We start from the raw sequence: 23,472 nt of genomic DNA, 5'->3' as shown, positions 1-23,472 counted from the left end.
CTGGGGTTTACTGCAAACCTGAAAGAGAACTTCAGCATCCAAATGTTGTCATAGGCATTTGAAATAAAGACAATATTTATAACAAAACAAGATATATGAAGAATAGTCCTAGAGACATGAAATACCCAGTATAACCTTTCCAGGGTTACAGAGACACTTTTTCAATAAATAGTGTCCTATGTAAGGACCACTCCTAAAAGAGACAATTCCTTTAAACTAATAGAATGCAACATTATGGCACAAATCCTAAACATAAGTAAAAACTACAACTACAACCAGTGTCAATAATATTTTATTTAAAGTACATCATTTTTTGCACAAATTAAATTCCCTTGACAGATAGTGAATTATTTCCCATTTAAACATGTCACAAATTCTCGGACTCTAAAAGTGCTTATTATGTACGTACAGGAGTCCTGTCTGCACTTCATGCTCCTCCAAATGTGAACTATACAGACTTCCACAGTAGTTACACCGCAGACAGAAATTGATCCTGCGGTACATCCATGGCAACTTATCATAGCTCTTGTAAAGGATAAAAACTGAAGTATGGTCTTTATTATCTTTTATTTGTTCATGTTGAAACGTAGGGAGGCTCCTTTGTTCCAGACCTAGAGGAGGTAACTCAAGGCATCATTCCTGGACAGCCTAAAATAAACGTACTGAAGAAATATGGGACTGTCAATGCTGGTCACTTCTTTAGAATTAGATTGCCTGGTTAACACAGTGATCTGCTGGGTTAATACTTCCTGTATCACTGAACTAGGACAAGTAAGCAGATCAGGAGTTCTGACCGGGCCAGATCAGTCACTACAGTACAAAAGCCAGAGACGGCTAGGCAAATAGTATGATATAAAAGCAATGCCTCTATATTTATTTCAGTACATGTGCCAATTCACAAGAATCCCACCTTCAGAAAAAGGAAAGTCCCAGAATAGTCTTAGCTATTCAGAAAGTAAACAATAACAGGGTGATCTGTGAGAAGGTTTCAGTTCCCAAAACCAGCCAATCACTTACTGATGGCTGGAGGATTTTCCATTTGGAAGGACCTCCTTATGGGACTGATCACATACCCTTCTAGATCACATACCATGTCTAGGTACAATTCAGTTTGACAATAACAAAGCACATGCAGTGTAAGGCCAGAAAAAAACCATTGCATTCCTCAGAAAAGGAAGACCAATAACTCTATAGCCAATCACAGTAATTGCAAAGAATAAATCGGTCATAAATGACCATGCCGCACCTCCCAGATATGACAATTCTCTGTACATTCTTTTACAAATTTGTTTTCTTTTTGGCAGCAACTTTTAAGTGAAAATCAAATTAAAACAAAAATATTTTACTCTTAGCATAAGCCATTGTGCAGCTATTAAAAATATAAAAATGGCAACCCAATGCTCCAGTTTATTCCTCATGTCACTCACAGTTTTTCCTTCTGATGTATACAGTGTTACATGGGACCTACTACCAGCATGTGAAATGCAAATCTGAACAACACAATATTAAGATGGGCTAAAGCAGTGGAGAGAGATCCTGCAATCTGCTCGCTGTTTACAGTACTTAGCTTGCTGTACAAAAGTGCTTTATTGTGTTTTGTAAAACAAAAAAAAAACAAAGGGCAGCAGAATGTGGTAAATTCCCAGGACTGTATAATGGCGAGGAGTCACTACGACACAGTAGAACCTTGCGCACAAGTTTGTACGATACACAGATGGTAGTGAGAATTATACTTCCTCTGCTTCTGGGTTGTTTAGGATCTTCCGATGAGCCTGTCGGAGGTATTGCTGCTGCTTGAAATATACCTTGAAGGCTCCTTTTATGGCAACGAAAGCAATCCCTCCCTAAAAAGACAAGAAAGGATATATTGAATATGAGATGAAGAACATTTGGTCATACACAAAATGGTTTTCTTTGTAAACAAGATATATATTGCCTACAATCATATCAAAGACCAGCCTTTCCCAACTTTTAATATGGGGAACCCTTGAAATATCTTTTAGGTCTTAAGGAAAGACCATTTATGGTATTCCCAGTTCATCATACATTAGCCTGGTGTTGAGTGGGGAGAATGCTTCTTATATTGCTGGCCAGTGGGAAGCTTGTCATCCTTACAGATAGCTAAATAGTATATTGGTGTCTGTGGTAGCTGACCTGGGAGGCACAGATTGCTTATTGCTCAAGGTATCCTAAGGCTTCCATGGACCCCTGATTGGGAGAAACTGCTAAAGACTGTCTTCTAGTCTGCATGTGACAACACTGGGCCAACCAGCAAGTCATTGTACCAATGCCTACGATAACGCTTTCTGTTTAAGACTTCAATAGAAGAAACATTTAATGTCACATTGGTGTTGAACAGGGTTGCGGGCCAACCTTGATATTTATTGAAAAATATCTACAATTGAGGAAGGTCGCTAATGAATGTCAATGGGGGGGTTAGGTGCTTGTGGGTCCCGACTGACTTGCCAGTGGGCATTCTGGGTATTGTATTATTAGTGTCTACCAGCAGGCCAGCTCTAGTAGAGATTTGGTATTTTTTCGCGGACCTAATAAAATTACAGCGCAGGCCGGATTTGGCCCACTGGTCAAGTTTGACACCCCTGGTGTTGAGTATAGTGGAGCTCTGTGTGTTTCTGTTTTCACCACAGAAACCAAATTAACACTTTATAGGAGTATCTATATGGCTGGTTAGCATGAATGTATATCACATATATTAAAAATATTACTGAGCCTACACAACACTCACCAGAATTGTCCTCTGTAGATTGGAATTAACACTGCTGAACATTAGTTTGCCGACAATGGTAGCGATGGTGGGGAAGACAAGCGCTCCGCACAGTATGCGAGTAGCAGAGACGTGATCTGCTAGAGGATTGGCCTCAGCCGGTACCCGAGGGACGGGACATCCAATTCCTAAAAGAACAAGCACAGCAGGCAATCAAAAGAAACAATTCAATATTTAAAAAATATGTATCACAATATAGATGAAGTTAATAATGAATTTAAAGAAGGGCAAGAAAGGAGAATCTTAGATTAAAGCCAATGTCAAATTGACAGATGGGGATTCTGAAAGGGCATCCTATGCCGGTGCATTTCAGAAAGCTAAATGGCAAAGGCCTTAGGCAGCTCCATAAAATATGTTGATTAAACTCTACATCAGCAAGCCTAAGAAAAGCTAGAAACCCTTTTAGAAACAGCTTGAGCCCATAGATGGGAAAGGTTTGGCAGCAGATTATGCCTATAAACCCAGCAAGAATCTAAAAGATAATTATAATGTTAATTATTTTAAATTTTTTTTTTTAGTGGTGACAGAATTGCTTTCAAGCAACCTAGTCAGGGAAAAAGATCCCAAATCGATATACCTGAAAAACAAGACCGTAAATACTTTATCTGCTGTTCATGCCACCAGAAAGTACCAGATGGCAGCACCACATCAGGCAAGGGGCACTGACATGATCTTTAAATCTGAAACTCCAAATACATATTGGTGAAGAGGGGCTTATTGGATTTATCTGTGTTGTAGAATTATTAGAAGCAATATTCAGATGGCGCTCGCTATTTATTCACAGCTAATCCTCACTTACCTGGAAATATGCTGTTAAGAATCTGTAACTTGTTGGAGTATTTACGCCACAGCCTGAGGACATAGTCCTCCCATCGAATCATTTTGCCCAGAATAAGCATGACGGGAATGGTGGGTAATCCAATCAGCAAGAAGAGAGGGTCAGCCCGCTCCATGACATCTAGGCCTTCCTTGTGACCGACAACCTGAATAATGAGAAAACAACTTAGATCACGGAAGCCAGAACAATGTTTATTCAGCATTGCAAAGACTGTCACATGTAGTACAGAAAGTCGGGGAATCCCAACAACTTCCTTCTGTAATTTGTGCACAGAAAGACCATTCACAAAATGTGAACACAGCATATCTTCAGGGTGTAATTGCCACAACAATTCCACAAATGAGAACAATATGTAAACACATACAGGAGCACTTCTGCTTCCATGAATACCTTCCATGAGAAATTCCATCATCTAGACACCATACCACAAGGCACATGTATTTCAGTGAAACACAACAAACGGATGTCAATGTGTCATTGCGGTGTGATGTGTTAAAAAAAAAATAAAAAAATCTAGCATGCTAAAATATGCATTTTGGTGCATCGAAAGCCTATTTAAAATTCATGAGCTGTTTTAATGTAACACAAATACTATGCAAGAAATCGCATGTCAATGTGCGGGTAGTAATGTAACAAAACACGCCAGGGCAGCGTGATTGTAGAAAAATGATCGAGGGGACCAAGACAGAATAAGATCATTCTACAGGTAAGCTACAAAATGCCTTCCAGCAGAAATGTATAAAAACAGTCCCAAAATACAGGAGCTAATGGCTGAATAATGGCCCGTGGAGCTTCTCGAATGCGACAGAACCTGAAACGTGTCATACATCTGCAATACAGCACATATGGCGCTTTACCAGGATGTATAATGAAGCACTGGAGAGCCTTAAACACTTAATGGACTGCCAGAACCTAACAAAGCATCAGGAAAACAACCATCCCGCCTCCGTTCTTCTCCACACTGTCTCCGTGAGTAATCAGTTATATATTTGGTATGCAAATACACACGACAAGAGCCCACAGAAATTGGCAGGAAATCAAAGTCAACATTGACATAATTAGCACAGATGTTAATTAACAATGATAATCACGGTTAGCATTTTCTTTTTTTTTTTATTTGATTACTCATTAGTAGGAAGGAGAAGGATTTTACGGTTTTTATAGCTCTGTGGTTAATGCGGGTATTATTTATCAACCCTTGTATAAACACAAGCTTTCTGATCTGTGGAAACTCCCTTGGGGATCCAATGGCTGGACTTCCTGCTCACAAGTTAAAACAAACTTCAGATAACTCAACCTACCTGCTGCAGCATTAGGACAAATGAGGCGATAGACAAGTATTTCCATGTGTTTCATCTGAACAGTTTGTAGAATGTAGTGCAGGAACTTTCAGCACAAAAAGCTTTGTTAGCTTCATATTTTTGATACTACAGACAAAAAGCCTCTAAGGTTGCAGGAAGGATTCCCTTTTGTGTCAGCAGGTTGATCTAACACACCCATAGGGAAATAATTGTAGGGTCAAAACATGGGGTATGGTCCTGGCTGCGGCTAAAGCAACCTTGTGGCACAAAAAGAACTGACTGACAGTTATTATTATGATTACACAGGATTTAAATAGCGCTGACATATTACGCAGCGTGGTACAAAGTCCTCAGCCATGTCACTAGCTGTCCCCAAAAAGGGGCTCACAATCTAATGTCTCTACCATAGTGATTTGTCTTTTAATATAGTTAAGGACAATTTTTTGGAGGGAAGCCATTTAACCTAACTGCATGTTTTTGGAATGTGGGAGGAAACTGGAGTACCCGGAGGAAACCCACACAAACACGGGGAGGACCTGCAAACTCCATGCAGATATTATCCTGGCTGAGATTCGAACCTGTGACCCAGCGCTGCAAAGGCAAAAGTGCCAACCTCTGAGCCACCGTGTTGAAAAGAAAGTGCCTGAACTTTTTCTTTACAAAATTCTGCAAGTCCCAGGAAATACAAGCACCATCAGGACTAATGGGGGGCGCCCACAAAGCAGCTGAGGACTGGAGTTTACTTTAATCCAGCAAAACTGCGTGCATGGAGTCTGCATGCTCTGCTTGCAGCTGTATGGGTTCCTATCAGGAGTTGAACTTTCCTTTTACAATCCAGACACACAGGAGCGTTAATCTGCTTTTCCTAAAACTAGCCTGTGTGAACCTTTATCCTGGCAGGGTAATATACAGAAAAAAAACCCTAAGGGCAGGGTTGCTAAGAATGCTCCAATGTTTTCTGTAAAGTGTTGCAGACAATGCTGGAGCTTCATAAATAAATAAAACCCAATTTTATCAGAAATAGTAAAATTTTCCTTGGCTTTAATGGCAGCCAGAGGCTTTGCCTCATTTTTACTTATATTCCCTAGCAAAAAAAAAAAACAGCAACACAGAATGGTAAGAGGCACAGCTGCCTGCACACAGATGTGAATTCTAAAACCAAAACCCTTCACATCCACTGATTATATCCTAAGAGAACAAATGAACAGCAGCTAATGATTCTATTGGGATTTTGAACCCATGGCTTGCTACATGCCTGCAATTTTGTGGGGCAACGATTTGCTGACATCTTGAGGCTGGTAATTAAAATGCATAAGAAAAGCTCCCTAATGACATAAATAATAAAGGGCCAGGCTAAATACACCACTGGTAAAATATCAAACCAGTGCTTGAAAAACTTATACAGATTAAAAAATGCACTGCAATGTAAGCTGTTAATGTTAAACCAACATAAAAAAACAAAAATATACAGTGGATGCAGGTCTGATGATTTTCTTGATCCCCAAGCCGTACATTACAGGGCATTTGCATTGTTCCACTCAATATCCTTACCCCCATTGTTTCTGAATTTGTGTTGAAAGTAACGGCATGAATATGGCATTAATATCTCTAGTATTTAAAAAGGAAATGTGGTCCTTTATGGTATTTAAGCATTAGGGTTATGGGAAGCCACGAGCAATACTGGTGACCCTCTTTATGGCATTCTGCAGGCATAACTTGCCGACTTCAGTTTATTTACATAGTCTTTTAAAAGTTAATTTCACTTTATTTTTGTAATATGCAGAATCAATAAAAAATAAATATTAAAAATAAAAATATAATATTTATATTATAAAATAATAATCCATGTTCAGGCACTTCCTGTGATTGTGATTGGGGATGGGGATGGGGGGGGGGGGGGGGGGGGGGGGGGGGGGGGGGGGGGGGGGGGGGGGTCTTAAATTGTGCTTCTGCATTTGAACCCTACCACATAAATCACCAAACTAGTTAGAAGAGCTCTACAGAGACACCATGGGTAATAATATGACTTACCTGCATTACAGTCACTGCTCCATATGTGACAGCTGTCCAATATATAGAGCCAACCATTATTCCTGCTGCAGCAAAAGGGCAAGCTTTAGATATCAGTCTGTCTGCAAGGTCCAACATATAAACCACAGGACCTAAAACATCACAGGAAAAAAAAAAAGACTGTTTAGTCAGACATAAACAAGTAAAAACATATGTTACACAATTTAAGAAACAGAATGGCATGCACTTTAACTGGTTCAAGTGCTGTGAAAAAGAAAGGAAAAGAAAGAAAGGTGTCACAGGGTTAGCACAAATGCCTTGCTGCATGGGGACCCATGTTTTAATCCCTACAAGTACACATTTAGGCTGCGTACACACTTGCAATTTTTGTCGTTGGAAAGGATCTTTCACGATCCTTTCCAACGACAAGGGAGTGCACGATGCATGAACGGTGCTGTACATACAGCACCGTTCATGCTCTATGGAGAGGGGAGGGGGAGAGCGACGGAGCGGCACCCTGCTGCGCGCTCTCCCCTTCCCTTTCATTAGGATCGGCTGTCGTCCATCGTCCGTGGATCCGGCAGGGCGGTCGTTCGGACGAAGGACGACACCGACTGTACACACGGCAGATTTTCGCCCGATATTTGGCCGATAAAAATCTGCCGTGTGTACGTAGCTTTAGACAGGAGGTATGAGAATGCAGTGCAAAAGGCATAGAAAGAGGAGACAAAAGCAATCTGTATCTTGGAATAACCAGTAGATTTAATGGGCATGCTGTAATAAAAAACACAAATAGAGTAAACAGATATTTATAGGTAGAAAAGCTTTGCAAGTCCATTTGAACAGCGATTATTTTTACAGAATATATTTTATAGTATGCTGCAGTTCTGCAACCTGACAAAATGTAAACACACTACAACCCCGAGCACAATGCAATGCTGTCCCTGCAGACCTGACTTTAAGTGAGGGAAGTGACTTTGGAGCTGGAAAACTCACGGCTGGCCGCTGATGTGCTGTGACTTGAGGTCTCCTAAGATTTCGATTTTTATCCCTTAGTCAATAAAGAGAGGAGGCTCTATAAACATTTCCTAGCATATTTTAGTTTTTGAACAGCACACTGTGTCCCAGCAGGAAGGTCATATAAATGATACTGGTGCAGGCAAGAACTCTTTGAGATTCAGGACTCTGAAACTTTAAACAAGGATTTTGGCTTGTGGAGGCAAAAAAAGTCTGACGGTTTTATTCCAAAAACCCAAATAATATGTACCTGCAAGTGAAGAGCTAATATATTGACCCCTTGGTATCTTGGCAGCCATCCTATCAATTTAGTGTTATCCCCAGGATCCATTTCAGCTGGGTGGGGGGAAGCTGTAGAGAGTTGTAGTAAAAAAAAAAGTGGTTTGGGCAACAAAAAACAAATTTAGTGTTTTCTTGTACCCAGTTGTTTGTGTCACAGGTATCCAGTAACCCCTATAACTGTGGCTGCTTTCTATACCCTCCTCCCTATACTCTGTTCCAACTTTGTAATGCCCAGCTGCTTAGTAAGCACCTTTTTGTAGCAAGGTTAAACACAGGGAGTGGAAAAATACATATAAGTAATAAAGTAATAGATATATGTTTTCTGATGACAGCCAGGTGGCTACTGAAATCTGCAAAGAGGCTAGGAAAACATTGCCATTATAGCCTCAGACTGTTCACAATTTGACAAAAACAGGAATGTCCGATACCTGTCCCCTACTGTCAGCTGTGATTCCCATGTCCCCATATGTTGGAGAAACCAACCAACTAAAATACCAGGACTGGGTTTTCCTAATAAATGTATAATCTGTAGGTGTGTCTAAACCCAAATACTTATTAAAAAAAGAATGATTTTTAGACTTAAGAGAAATTCCATTCTGTCATTATAGCAGTAAGGTGTCTCCACAGGCCTCCCATTTCCAAGTTTGAAAAGTTTAATTAAGTTCAACTGCAGAATTGCCACTCTTTCCTATGCACCAGAGTAAGACTTGCTCTGACATTCTGCTATAACCACTACAGTAGAACTGATTCAATAGAACAGTAGAACAAATCCACTGAAAGTTCACAAAGAGTTCACAGGATGTGCGCCATGCAGGAAGAGAGAACATGAACAATGTAAGGAGGAAAGCTTTATTATACAAGAGTTGGCCGATATCCCAAAAAAGGCTTCTATGGCCCATTTTTTTGTGTGCATTGGAATTCTCAACTACACCCGATAACCCCATACTGAACATATGGTATGCACCTAAATATACTTCAAAACAAAACTAAAACTTTAGTACATTGAGAAAAGGGCAGGTCACATACAGGATAATGTTTGCCCATTTAAAACACATTGATCTGTTGGGATGCCACACTTTTCTTTTTTTTATCTCTTTGTTACTCTTGAAAATTGTGAACTGGGACTTGTATTGCTTTGTATGATCAAACTACTTACCTGTACTAAGTCCTCAAATAAAGAAATATTGAACTCTACACTGATCCATTTATCATCTGACAAAATCCTGGGAGCTAAATTGCAGAATGCAACAATAATTAAGCCATGAATTTCCAGTTTTCCTTTGAAGCTGTTGACTGTTTCTCAGGCTTACATAATCTTTATTACGGTTAAAAATAAATATTACCTCCAGTTCTGAAGATAAAATACTGAACCTTGGCACCGTGGTTTATATACAAGAATACCTGTGCATTACACAGACGAGGATCCATAGATCTCCAGTGGTAGTTTTCCAGTGTGATTTATACTTTCCATCATAAACCTATGTGACAGAACACTTTACGCACATGTTTTTCCAGTCACTGCTGACAAACCATTATGAAATTATGATACATGGCTTTTAGAGAGGAAGTAACATTAGACAATATTTCTGCAGAAGTAGCCATTTCTCAGAAAAAAAAATCTGAAGGATATGCACAAAGTTGTTGTAAATGTGGCAGTGCTAAAAAAAAAAAAAAAAGTATTCAATAGAACTTCTGCCCAATGACTGGATATAACACTTTAGATGCTAAATAAATCCTATTCAATGTCAGAGGCTGCATTATAAAGCTTCAAGCACTTGTCTATGCTGCAGGTTTAATCTACATTCACCTAATATAAATGGGTCCCTTCCTTGGCAAAGATACTGATATATTCTAGTGGGCAGGTAATATAAACACATCTGGCTAGAAAGGTGGTTAATCATTCCCTTAGAACGCCAAGTCTAGTTTCTTGCAGAAATTATTCAAGGTGTATTCTCTATTTATCTCTCACATTGAAACTTCTGGTCCAGGACCCAAAACTTTGCATTTAGCACTAAACTCACTTGAGTTGGCAAGTAATGATATGAACTTTGTTAACTTATGTTGATCCTTGAAATCCTAACACATTTGTTCTTTTTCAGGAACTTCCTCTTACAGGGTGAAGACATTTTGGGTATGGTCAGGCTGGCAGTGAGGCTGCGGTGTGGCTTCTGCTTCCTAATGCCAGTGAACCTGTGTCTCAGATCAGATTCTAGATGCGACCTCCACCCGCAGCAGAACGATAGAAAATGAATGGTGGCGACACTGAGCAGTTTAGTAGCACTCACTGTAAACAGTTCTTAAAGAAACAGCACTGTAGTGTGGGAAGCAGGGCGACTGTCAGAAGCCACATAGGAACAGGCACCGTCCGCAGTTATTACCCTTAGGAAAAGCAGTGCACCCACTGAAGCTCATGCATGTACAGAACGTGAAAGCACCCTATTTAATGTACAGTGCTGCATAATATGTTGGCGCTATATAAATCCTGTTTATTATTATTAATTATAATAATAATAATAATAATAAAAAAAGCACAAGTTATGCAAAAGATCTGAAGCTCCGAGAATTTAACCGAGGATAAAAAAAATAAAGAAAAATAAAGATTTTTAGTGGTTTAGCAAACTAAATATTAACCTTAAACTCCCACAAACTAAGCTACTGGTAAATCTTTCTTCTAATTAAATCCCCAACACTTACCTGACTACTGAAGCATAACGCTTGGCTTATCCTGAACTGAAATAGTGGAGAAGCTGACAGAGAACTAGAGATCTGCCTGTGCTCCTATGGGCTTCCCCTGTTTGGCATTTGTGCTTTTCATATAGGCTCTACTAACAGGTATAGGGAGTGCAGAAAAAAGATTGTTCTGGGTATCTTGTAATGTATAATGGCTCTAACATTGGCTAGAAGCAGCACCAGCAAAGAATCACTTGGAGGCAGTACTAGCCTGCCAGCTCTACCACTGCAGACGGCTCTGCCCTGTGTATAGCTCTGCAAGATACAAAGCTGTGACATTCCCCGAAGCAGTAGCTATTATCTGCATCTTGACGTGGATACAATCGATTAACGTGATCTATCTGCACCAAACTGTCAATTTCTTACTACTTGGCCAATGAAGAAAAACAGTTCAATATCTCACTGGCTGAGCTGTACCTGCAATGTTAGAGATCCAATATCAATAAAATGACTGCATTAGGCAGATAATAGGAAAAGATGCCAAAAAAAGGTCTGGTAATACTGCATGTTATTTATGAAGCATCCACCCCCTGCACTCATCTACGCTTCTCTGTCCAGAACAGATTCCTAGCCAATTCTCTTATTTTATAAAAAGGATTTTCAGGGCGTTCAGCAGTCAAAATGTGGGTAAGTTCAAGTTAGTACAAGTAGTGGGGCTCTGATAGAAAGATTCTGACAATCTTCAGACTGGCAGTAAAGTTGTGTTGCAGTTACCTCTTTCCCATGCCATTGCTTGCATGTTGTTTCTATTTAGGTGACCCCAATGGAGAATGAATGGGGGGCAGCAGTGAGTGGTTCAGTACTGCCTAATGCCACTCACTGTCAAATTTGCAAGTGCTGGTTCTTTAAGAACAAGTGCTGTGGTGTGAGAGGTCGGGAACCAGACTGGCATTACCCTCCTTTCCTGTCTTGTGTTTTGTTGAACAGGAAGCACAGGGAAATCTGCAGACAATCCTAAACATTCATTAACTTTTGGAGCAAGATGTGCTTTAACAAACAAAAAGAAACAACTGCAGAGTTTGTCTTAGTCATTAAAGAGTTAAAAGAGGCTGCAGAAAGAGCTCAACCCCCTAAGATAGCTCACAACCTCAGCTGTGTTTAGCAGAAGACTTCTTCTGTAAGTCATGCAAACCACCCCCTCCCCCCATCAAGCCTCCGTCCTGCACACGAGCGAGCAGGGAAGCCCTGTTCGTATCTAGGAGTCGTCTGTATGTCGGATGTCCTAACCCAGGGACTACCTGTAGTCACATAGTTAGCCAAGTTTAAAAAAAAGACAAAGTCAATCAAGTTCAGCTAATTGTAAAAATTGGAGAAACCTATATTCACAATAGGTCCAAAGGAAGGGAAAAAAAACATTGCCCAATCTGCTACAATGGGGGGGATTCCTTTCTGTCTTCATAGCCAATCACTGGGTCGACAGTTTCTGGAATTAATACTTATAAATGTTAATATCCAGGTATATTCTGTACATGTGGAAATGTATCCAGCCACTTCCCGACATAGTTTATTTTACAGCTCTAACTGTGAAGAATACCTTTTTGCATGTGGAGTTTTCCTTTGAAAACAAAGAGCAGTGAATCTGACATTCACTGAAACATTCTATGTTGAACATCAATTACTGCCATTGAAACACACAGACCTGGAAGATTTTGCAACAGAGAATCACAAAATATTTTTTAAAAACTTGGTTGAATTTTATTTAATAATTGATGCACACCTGTGGGATACAAAGCTGTAGTGAATACTGGGGATGTTTAGCTTCACACTTACCGAGGTTTGGGAACTCTATCAAGTATTCAGCATTGCACTGTGGACATGCAACCCGAGCGGTACTGTTTCCTCTTTGCTTCTCGTCTACCCATCTTTGGAGACAGGCCTGATGAACCCATTTGGTTGAGCCTCGGCAGCGGCAAGGTCGCACCCATTCTGCTGTCCTGTCATCTTCATCTGTGGCAAAACAGACCCAGCAACTCCTACAAATACAAAGCGGTGAGCCAATATTGTCTTGTCAGCAAATTTTCAATTGAAGAGACTAAAGGTATGTACAGATGTTAGATAAAATCATTTGAAATATGATACAAACGAAGGAATAGATAAATATTCTCTTTTAACGTCTAAATAATGCAGAATTATATACATAAAGTAACAATACGATCATTCCCAGACCACACCAAAAGAATGTACAGACAGATGTGTGACATTCAGAAGTGGCAAGACATCCTCTTTGGTCAACTGCATCCACTTAACACCGCAAGTATGAACATTTAGAGCCATTTATTAGTAGTGTTAATATTATAGTATTATTAGTGTTAATATTAGGCTAAAGTCAATATTATATTTGCATGTGAAATCATTCATTTGGGATCTCATAGCAGGAGGTTCATGTTGTCCATGATGGGTGGGCACAAGAACGTGAGATTGAAGTAGTCAACCATGGGACAGAAAATTCTTTAATGACTTTATTATTTTAAGCTCTGGCAATGGTAACATTTTTACACTGAATGTAAAAAAGATCATTTTTTTGGTGGACAGGTAGGAGGGCATTAAGCTTTTCTGACATTTTCTCCATTTTAAAAGACCCTCCTCACTACCCTAAAACTTTCCAAAGAAATCAGCTGGGACTTATAACATACCGGGTAATAAAATGAGTAGATTTCTGCTGATTGTTTTATAACACAAATTAATTATATTGATTACCAGGCAGTGATTGGGGAGGAAAAAAACTGGGTGAAAAAAAGACCTTCAAGCTGGAGTTCAGCTTTAATCTAAAGGACACATAACGAAAGTTACACTCTTGTAGAGATATGGTGACTTTTCCTAGAGTTGAAATGAAGTTACTGAGAATTGCCTATGGCTTATCGACTTCAATGCTTGGATGCTGAAATTTTTAATTGGCATTGGTAGTTTTACAGCGATTAAATGTCTCCCTGCAGGAGTTTAACCGAAGAAGTGATAAACATCCAATATGTAATTTAAAATTCTCTCTCTCGTCTTCAAATGCACATTTGGCTTGGCCTGATCTTAGCAGGCTGGAACTGCTGAGTCAGCAACAAAAAGTACCACTGCTCTGTAATTTATAAATGTAGAAGCTGCAGAATTTAGTTATATAAAGAGTGCACTCATAATGTAAAACAGGAAAGAAGCTATTGGGCCTGATTTAATAAACCTCCCTGAAACTGGTGAAGATAGACTTGTATGGGTGAACCTGGGTCATCCAACAATTCTGGACCATATCCATTGAAGGTTTGTGGGATCACCCAGATTCTGGATGACCCAGGTTCACCTATGATAATCTTGGAGAGGGTTAATAAATCAGGCCTGCTATGAGAAAGCAAAATTCAGTACATTCTAGAAGCATCCAACCTTGCTCAACACCTTCCTGAATACATTCCTATTATTGAGACGATATTAGGAAATCAGTTCTTAATTAAAAGAAAAGTTTAGAGGTAGGAGGGAGTGGACGAGCTCCAACATTACTGAGAATGGTTGCCCTACAAAATGGCTCCAAATTGGTGATGGCTACATGTGGTGCCAGGACCTAAATCTTTTCTTTCTTGCTACAGAGAGGGAGGATATTTCTTTGGGGGTTCACTTTGCTGCCTGGTGATGTGGACACTTCCCATTGCCATCCAGTCACTGTCGAGTTGATAGGACAGCGATAAGTTAGGCAGAAGGTTTTTTTTTTTGTTTTGTTTTTTTTTATAGTTTATTGAATTGGAGAGTTTTTTTCCTTTTTGCCCACAGAGCTGCTTTCAGGGTTAGTACCATAAGTCAGAAAACAAATAATATCACAGACTAAAAAAATCCAAGGTTGCCCTTCTTTTAAACAAGCTAGAAGCACATGATAACCCTTTGTATAATTAAAGCTCGTGCAAGCAATGAATAATGAATTGAAATTCCTTTACTTTCTCTCATCGGCCTCATCTCTTTCTATTGTTGCATGGTGAGCTAAATAAAAACTGTTTCAACACAAGGATCTTGGTGTTTGCCAGATTTTCCATTTTCCTGCACTGAATAAAACATGACCTTGGTCCTAGGACTGAATCAGGTCAGTGCTCAAATAACAACCTGAATGAGAAAAGTCTGGCTTGTGCAAACAGCAGCGTTATTGTTAGAGAGTCAGGTCTAGCTGGTGATGGCTGCACAATACAAGAGCTTGGGTGGATACCGTAACACTTTGAAGAAAATAAATGACAATTTGATGTGGTTTATTAAAAAGAGACACACAGCATTGTTTTCTTAGTTATAAGGTATTTACAGTTAATAATGTTATTGTATGAAATTGATCCACCCTGTACATTTATATACACTTCCTTTGCAAAGACATATATTGATAGGTATCGGGAGAGGTTTTGTAACAGGAAGATCACAGCTATGTGAGGGATATATTGCAAACCTCACTATGCTGCCCACATGGCATCAGTACCCTGCTCCCTGTCAGACCCCAAATTAGGGCAGCAGTACGGAGTTAAGGAAAGCTCCAAAATTTTTATATGATGAAAAAAAAAAAACTTCCTTCACCTAGCTAAAGCGCCACTCTGCATGAGGTCTGGTGTTTCGCGGTGGGGTGCTAGATAAATGGGGATCCTTGGTAACGTTTTTAAACACTAACAATGACATACCGGTATATCTGAAGCAATGAAGAGGTAATTCCTAAATTTTATCCAATCTTCTAATGTAAGCACGTGGCAGGTGATCTGAGAAAGGGAGCAGCTCCACTTCATCAGTGCTTCTGCTGGGAACTTTAGGAATAAATTGCTCTATAGCACCTGAAGCTACAGAGATCAGTGAGTGATTGCAATAAAGTTATTTTACTGTCTACAACATTGGTTTTCCATTGATTAGTTTGGGCATCACTAGGCAGAAAAGTTTGTATTAGGGCCATACGTACATTTGAGTTGTAAAAGAAAGAAAGAAAACAGTTTTAATGCAAAGGTAGCTGCTTTGGGATCCCAGCACAGCAATGCAGACGCTTAGACTGGTGGGTTCTTCTCTTCAGATCAAATGTCCAGTTTTGTGAATGAAGCCAAGTATTTTTAAAAAGTTTTTCTGTTGCCTTTAGGGTATTAGGCAGGCAGGGTAGCCAGAATCGTTCCCTACAATTCTGCTTGAAAACAACATACTGAATAAAACTCTAACCCATAATATAGGCAGTGCAATAAACATCTTCTATTGGTTTTGACGAGAATCGCGAACAAGGTCTACTGAACAGAAGAGATAAAACATACTATTAATGCACTACAGCAAATTGATTTCACCAGGCTTTCTATTTTCTTTGTTACATTCTACAACCTCAAAGAGATATGGGATTGCAGAAAGCAAAGCTCTTAAACATTTTGCATTTTGAGGATAGCGGCTCCGAGTCCAATAATGCCTTTGAAGATGACTGCAGCACTCTCACATTTGCAGCAAATGAAAATGATGTTGATTAAGCAAATATATTCCTCACTTATGTAAAAGGAAATTGAAAGAGTTTGAGATTAAAAGGCTAATGAAGGATAAAATCAGCATGTGTGTATTAATGAAATGCCATTCTGTCATAGAAATATTGGTATGCATACTGAAATGGGAATTATCGCTGGCATCAGCTGAAAACAGAATGTGTAATTTCATAAACAATAGAAAGAGAAATTATTGAATAGTTTTTAAATCAGGGTTCAAGCTGCAAATTAGTTCACACGTAACTAGAAGTCCCTTGCGGAAAAAGAATACGATGCCATGGCAGAAACCAGCCCCAAAACGGGATATTAACATTATGGGTATGACAGGAATTTATTTATTATTTTTGGATTTAGATTAGGGTTTTCTAGGAATCCATGACCCAACTAATAAAAGTATCGTCTCTGTGACAAGTGAACAGGAAGTGAAAGAAATTTCCAACACAAACAGCAATGAAAATGCCATTTTAGTAATTAATGATTAAACCCTCAGCTTTTTGTTACTAAGATTTCACTTCCTGTCCCACATCCTGAATATGATATTAAAGCACGGCCTCCGTAGGACAAGTACTGTGGGAAGCTTTCGCTATTGAACATCGATGGACACAAACCTAACAGAGATACTACAGTAACAGTACTGATGCGGATGCACGGTTTAAAAACTGCAACTCCCTGTGTTAGTTACAAATAGATTGCTCTATTTCTGGGGAGACCCCTTGGATTCCAAGTCTAGGCTGTAAATGGGGCTCTGAGTTCAGACACAGTTGAGATTATAGTCACTTCAGATTTTTTTTTTTAAGCTAGGTGGGAAGAAGATGTTGGTGGGTTGTGACCCAACTTTTCAGTAACCACCCAAAAACAGCCGGGTGGTAAACTGAAAAGTGCTGGGTGCTGCGCCCAGCTGTAATGGGCTGAGGAGACCCCTGGACTTTTAAGTCCCTGAGCTAGGACCCAACAACTACTTGTACTGTTAAAAACTATTTCCTCTGTCCGAACACACAATCCCATTGGCCCATCACTTTGATGCACTGCATTAAAGTGGAACTAAAGCCCCACTTTGAAAACTTCATGATCAGGCAGGTTGTTATTGTAAAAAGAGATTGGCAACGTCCCAGGCAACGCTAGGGAACTGGTAAAGAAGCTGAGCTGAGATGCACAGCTCCGCAGTGCTTGCAAGGGAAATGTGGAAATTTAGGCTTCCCTTGCCTGTTCCGGGAATAAAGAAACTCCTGTGTGTCTATGCTGGAGTTATGGAATTCCAAACACAGCAAATCAAGATGGCCAAAAATCTAAAAAGGTCAAAGAAAAGAAGGAAGATGGCAGCGCCCTGTAATGAAAGCAGGATAGGCACGTAGCACAGCTTTAAGAGCCACAAGGGTTAGGGATGTATAAAGAATAAAAAGGGTGAGAAAGTTTAGAGTGGGGCTATAGCTGTGACTACTTCAATTATGTTGCATCCACAAAGTATACTTATAAGTAACATACTTAATGTTTAGCAATTTTGTTGTTGGGGAAAGTTATAACTTCTGTCCAGTTTTCTTTTATGTTTCCATGTTCATTCTTTGCAATGTCACGTGGCTTCACCCCAACCCCAAAACCGGAAAGATACCGTAGATTAAGCTTTTGTTTTAGGGTCTTGATATTCTTCAAAGAAGCAAATTCTACCGGACAAGCTTTGACTGTGTACTTTTCATTTAGATGAGAGGTTTGGAATTAGGGTTCTTTATTATTATTGTAAATTATTGTATTATTGTAAGTCAGATCTGTCATTTACAGATTTTATTGTGGATTTTTATTTGAGATGACAGATGTTCGTTCTTTCTGCACTAAAATGATTAAACATTTGAAGATGGGCAGAATTTAAGATTTCAAAATGAAATTAAAACGGACATTCCCTCTATCAAAATTAAATGAGTTCCTTCCTATCTAGGTGATACTGTTCCTTTAGATTTGTAAATTTTGCGCTAGCCTGGGTACAATAATAACTTTCTAATAGAGAAGTCACAGTAAAGCAAGGTGAAGAAGAAAATATTAAATTAGAGCGGCCTTTTCAAGTCCCAGGTGCCGAGATTTGTACCTAAGTGTATAAGACCTAAGTGTATAAGAGATTTGTACCATAAGTGTATTTCCGAACAAGTCAACACTTTAGATAACAGGAGCACTTCAAGATTCTTTGTATTGCTGGGTAAATGGGTTCATTGCTAATGAAACGCTTTACAAGAACTAGACTGGAAGCAGAAAACATTTATTTTATAAAGTCTGAGGACAGACCTACAAAATACAATCTGTTTTGGATTAGGACTATGTTTTTTTTAATTGGTCTATGAATTGAAACAAGTGAGGATCAACCAATCACTTCAGCTTCTGTCCAAGCATGTAGGCGCTCATATTATGGAGACACCAACAATGACCTTTTCTTACTTAAAACATGTAGGATATGTAAAATCCATTGCCACGTTGACATTTAGATTACTAGACACTATGTAATAAACAAATGCCATGCTTTGTTTTTCATTTTGTTTAATTTAATTTGGTTTATAGTTTTTTTCATTTTCGCATCTCAGTGCTGCTAATCTTCTCCAGTCTTTGCAATCCTTCACTTCATTCTTAGGCTATGTACACACATTCAATAATTGTCGCTGAAATCTTTCATGATCCTTTCCAATGACAAAAGATGAATTAATGAGTGATGTACATACAGCACCATTCTGCTCTATGTAGAAGGAAGATGAGAACGACGGAGCGGCACCCGCTAGTCATGTTCAGGATAATACAGTGTGTATAAAAAAATGCCTCAAAATCCCTATCATATCTTTTATTTCCATACGCACAAATGAGTTAGGAACACTGCCCTTTATATTTCAAATCAAAACAAAAGAGCTTAATGTACTTAGAAAAAAAGAATAAACAAGCAGGTGAGTTTGTCTTTTAGGGGACATCACCTATCATCCCTTCTGCAATACAAATCCTGCCTCCATGCAATGTGGAACTCCGCAGTATTTGGGTCCAAACCAGTTAGCTCTGACGATAAGGCACATGATAGAAATAAAATCAGGCAGCTTAGTGAGTTGACACAGTTGACATTTGTTGAAGAAACTGAAATTACCCAGCCACTCACTAACACATTCGTACGCAAGAAAACTTCACGCGGGAGGAGAAATGACAATTTCAGCAAAAGAATAATGAAGCGGTGACCTTGAAAATACAGAAGGTGGAAAAATCTATTTTTCAACATAGGCAGACACATGACATTTTAATTGGAATCCATGGAAACTATTTTGTTGCAGAAAATATGGATTGTGCATTGCTCTGCATCACTAAACATCTCAAAGTCATCCATTTATATTGCTTCACTGGGAATATATGCCCTGCAGCATCGCAGTGAAATGTCTATAAAAAGGACACTCGGCTTCTGTCTTTTACATGTTATGTGAATCAAGATCAATAGGTGCTGAAATCTTAAAGACCCGCAACTCAATATTACTGTTCTACTATCAATTCTGGATGGCCACAACTACCACCTCCTGTACAAAACAGCACCAAGACACCCACACTTCTTTTATTGAATATTACTGGTAATGAATCAGGAACAGAACACACGTCAGACTGTGTAAACAGGGGAAATGTATTTTTAATTCTGTTCCAGCATTTCTTGCCACCCTGATGCACCTCTGAAGCCTGAGAAACATGTTTGAAAATAAGTCTGCCTCTCTATATTGCTGCATTAAAAACAGAAAACTATTTGTGGATGGTTGCTATGGATTACTGCATTCCACCTATGCACTCGGATTGTTGCATTACCTTAGAAATAAAACATAAAGCTTTTGATTAGTTATTAAACTGGGTAATTGATAACTAGATAATTGAATGTATTGTTATTTATGCAAAAATACATTTCTCCCTTTTACACAGTACATTAGTGTAGGCCGCATTCCCTACAGATGGATAGGTCATATCCTGTTCAGAATGAGAGCTGTACATGTGATGAAAAAAAAAACATTGGGTTTCTCACTGATCAGATTACAGATTATTCCTGGTCTGCTTACTCAGCAATTAAAAGCTTTTCTCCTGCTCTCTATACATCAGAACAATCTACGAACATTAGGGGTCTATGTGTAGCATACTTTAATTTGAACTTTTGTACAGAGAAAGACACTGTTTACATAAAAACAAACCTTTACTGTCTGGAGACCCCCCTGTACAAATCACCTGTACACCTGTACAAAAAAACTTAGCTGTATACTTACCTGTCACCCCCTGTGGTGGAAATGTGAAAATCTGCTAGTAAAGGGGGTCAGGATTCATTTCAAGCAAGAATCAATAAAGTAAATAGCATTTTCAAATGACAAGGTCAGCATACTAAGCAAAGATATATCTGAAGTGTTAAATCACTTTGCAATGTCTATTCAAGATTTACCACTTTTCACTGTAAGCACGTCTACATTCTACATCTATGTTTTCTGGGTTTGAATTACACTAGTCATTCATTTCTGAATAAAGAAATCAGGGATACAGAATCAGTGCTCAACCCAGGAATTTTTTTTCAGCCGGGTGGGAATAAATTGTAGGCGGGTGGCATCCCCTGTATTGTGACCCAACTCTTCAGTAGCCACATAAAAACAGTCGGGTGGTTCCTAAAAAGTGCCGGGTGGTGCACCCAGCTAAAAGGGGCTGGGGAGAACACGGAGAATAACATACAGATTTCACAGGTTCAGAGAAGTGCAATAATTGTCTATCAGCTGAATGTTTGTGTAATCCTTTCAGATACAGTAAATGTAACTGATAAAACAAGGTCTTTACACTGTGTGTCATTACTCTTACCTCTACCATAATAAAAAAAAAAAACTCATTAGGTGATGCACAAATTTTTTTGTCTCTGTAATAGTTGTACATGTGTGTTGCAACAATAAACTTTTCCAGACATCAAAGTTGCTGCACGCGTGTGTGTACGTTTATATATACGTATACGTGTACACACACACATAACACTATATTTGGCCTGAGCACTGTCCATTTCCCTAACTCAGCAACAAAGGCAATCTCAGCACTGGCTACAAGAACTGCAGAGAGGGCACGGCAAGGTGATAATGTCCCTTTTAAATATGAGTCTAGCTGACCCCTTCCCATTCTATCCAGAGTTCCAGGTACAAATATTAGGCCCCTAGGCAACTTTGGTAAAGGAAATCTGCTTCAGCGCCACGTTGGAATGGTTTCTATTCGTCATGTTTTACTGAGCTTGGGGTATAATGGATATATGCAGCTTTTTCCAATCTGGTCTATGCCTTGACCCTTGAATGGTGCCGTCTATATTTAGAGGTCTGCAGTGGAAATGACAGATGGCATAGAGAGAATAAGTATTGACATCTTAAAGTGGAGTTAAACAAAAAAAATTCAAGTATGCAGCTTTTCACTGCAGAAGAGACACGCTATGCTTCTTCTGTAGCAACACAAAACTTACTGTCCTGTCTGCAATCCTCTGTACAATGTACACTAATCTGCGCATGTGCAACTCACTGTACTTCTTGGTGCTGGAATGAATAAACTTCCATATGTCAAAGACGCTGAACCTGGAAGAGAACTGGGTGAAGATGTTGGCCCCACCAATGGAGGGAGGGTAGACAAGTTTACTTCCACTTTAAGAGAACCTGTCACAATGATCATTTTTTATTTAATTTAGCTAAATTCTCCCTAGTACCTAAAACTAATGTACAATGTGGTAAATTTGTACTTGACACTATTGTTTGCATCAGACAACATAACACAAATTAGGGAACAATAATCAGCAATTGCTGTAGAACCTTTCCTTTCCATGTTAGAATAATATTGCTTGTAGGAAGGGATTGGCTGGGAACCAGAAAACACATTAGAAATGAACACACCTGAATCTGTCTCTCTTGCATTACAACAGGTAAAAGCAAAAGTCTATTGACTGTGCAAATAGACAAAGTTTACGCAGAAAGACAGGAACATCCAATAGACAATAGAAGAATTTACTGTACACCTGGAATAGGTAAAATGAAAAACAAGAATATAAAGGCAACCAAAAAGTAGTTTAAGTAAACTCGCCATAAGAAAGCATTGGGTTGCTATGGATGGGCCTCTGTAGAAAAGTTTATATCCCTAGTTGTGCTTCTAGCTACACTACTTTTTGATATACAGACCTCAGTGAAAAAAATATTTGTAAGGTTTTTGAAATAAACTAAGGCAACAAAGAAATATAAATGCCTGATGCTGATATGAGGGTAGTTACAGTACTGGCTGAATAGTTTTTACTTGGTGCAGTGAATCAACAAGTGTTAAGGAAAGAGTTAAGGAAAATATTACAGCATCTATTGTGCATTTTTATTTTATTTGAGAACAAATATAAAAGCAGCTCGGAAGCCAGAGATAGGGAAGTAGGTGATTGAAAAATGCAACATGAGTGTGAAAAATGCCATATGGGTGCTTGACACGTGTCCCTGTTGACTTCCACTATAAATAAATAAAAGCAAGAAGTGGGGAAAAAGTTCTGAGCACCAATATGAAGAGTAAACAGTGCCAAAGTCAGAACCTGCGAGACAAGCCCAGTTATAGCACGCAGAAAACACAAAGCTTTTCTTGTAAACCGAGTCATTTATGCAGCAAAAAAACATCAGGGAATGGCATGCACATTGTCACCTTTGAATACAAATTCAAAGCATTAACACACCAATACATGGGCCATCTTAAAGTTCTCAGATAATGAGCAAATAGAACCCTAACAGCGGAGCTGCGGAACACATATTCAGATACAGCACCTTTAACTGACAGATACCAACGCAATGAATAAACAGCATTTATACCTTGCACAATGCTGAATCCCTTGCAAACACAAGTTCAATTACTGATCGGGAAATACAAAGGACAAAACACAACTTTCCTTTGGTGTAGCGTATGAAGAAATCAGAAAATCAAAGTGCAGACCACAGATGATTTGTGATGTTCAAAATTTTAACAAATAAAAAACAAATGTTAGTGTAAAGATCTTCCGCAAATACTCATAACCATCACAGAATGTAAGTCTTTTGTGATAGATTCCAGTGACAGGTGAAC

At 39.0% G+C, this 23,472-nt stretch overlaps 1 protein-coding gene across 1 annotated transcript; it reads right to left on the bottom strand.

Moving 5' to 3' along the window:
* Positions 1-276: 276 nt before the first annotated feature.
* MARCHF5 (membrane associated ring-CH-type finger 5) lies at positions 277-12,939 on the bottom strand. The gene is made up of 5 exons (XM_072423778.1): positions 12,734-12,939; positions 6,956-7,086; positions 3,585-3,768; positions 2,747-2,913; positions 277-1,844 (listed from the first exon to the last, which is right to left on the bottom strand). The coding sequence occupies exons 2-5, from the start codon at positions 7,070-7,072 to the stop codon at positions 1,728-1,730; spliced, it is 585 nt and encodes a 194-aa protein (XP_072279879.1). The 5' UTR covers positions 7,073-7,086; positions 12,734-12,939; the 3' UTR covers positions 277-1,727.
* Between the last annotated feature and the right edge of the window lie 10,533 nt (positions 12,940-23,472).

Source organism: Pyxicephalus adspersus, chromosome 10 (assembly GCF_032062135.1).
Source record: "Pyxicephalus adspersus chromosome 10, UCB_Pads_2.0, whole genome shotgun sequence".
Classification (NCBI taxonomy): Eukaryota; Metazoa; Chordata; class Amphibia; order Anura; family Pyxicephalidae; genus Pyxicephalus; species Pyxicephalus adspersus.
Note: the sequence above shows the minus strand (reverse complement) of the source record. Positions and strands in the feature narration are given on the sequence as shown.

Bases quoted from the DNA above. Each gene is read 5' to 3' on its own strand.
- MARCHF5 (XM_072423778.1), bottom strand. From the start codon at position 7,072: ATGTTGGACCTTGCAGACAGACTGATATCTAAAGCTTGCCCTTTTGCT. The intron at 3,769-6,955 runs GTAAGTCATATT...CTCATTATTCAG, and splicing joins GAGCAGTGACTGTAATGCAG to GTTGTCGGTCACAAGGAAGG. The intron at 1,845-2,746 runs GTGAGTGTTGTG...TTGTCTTTTTAG, and splicing joins ATCTACAGAGGACAATTCTG to GGAGGGATTGCTTTCGTTGC.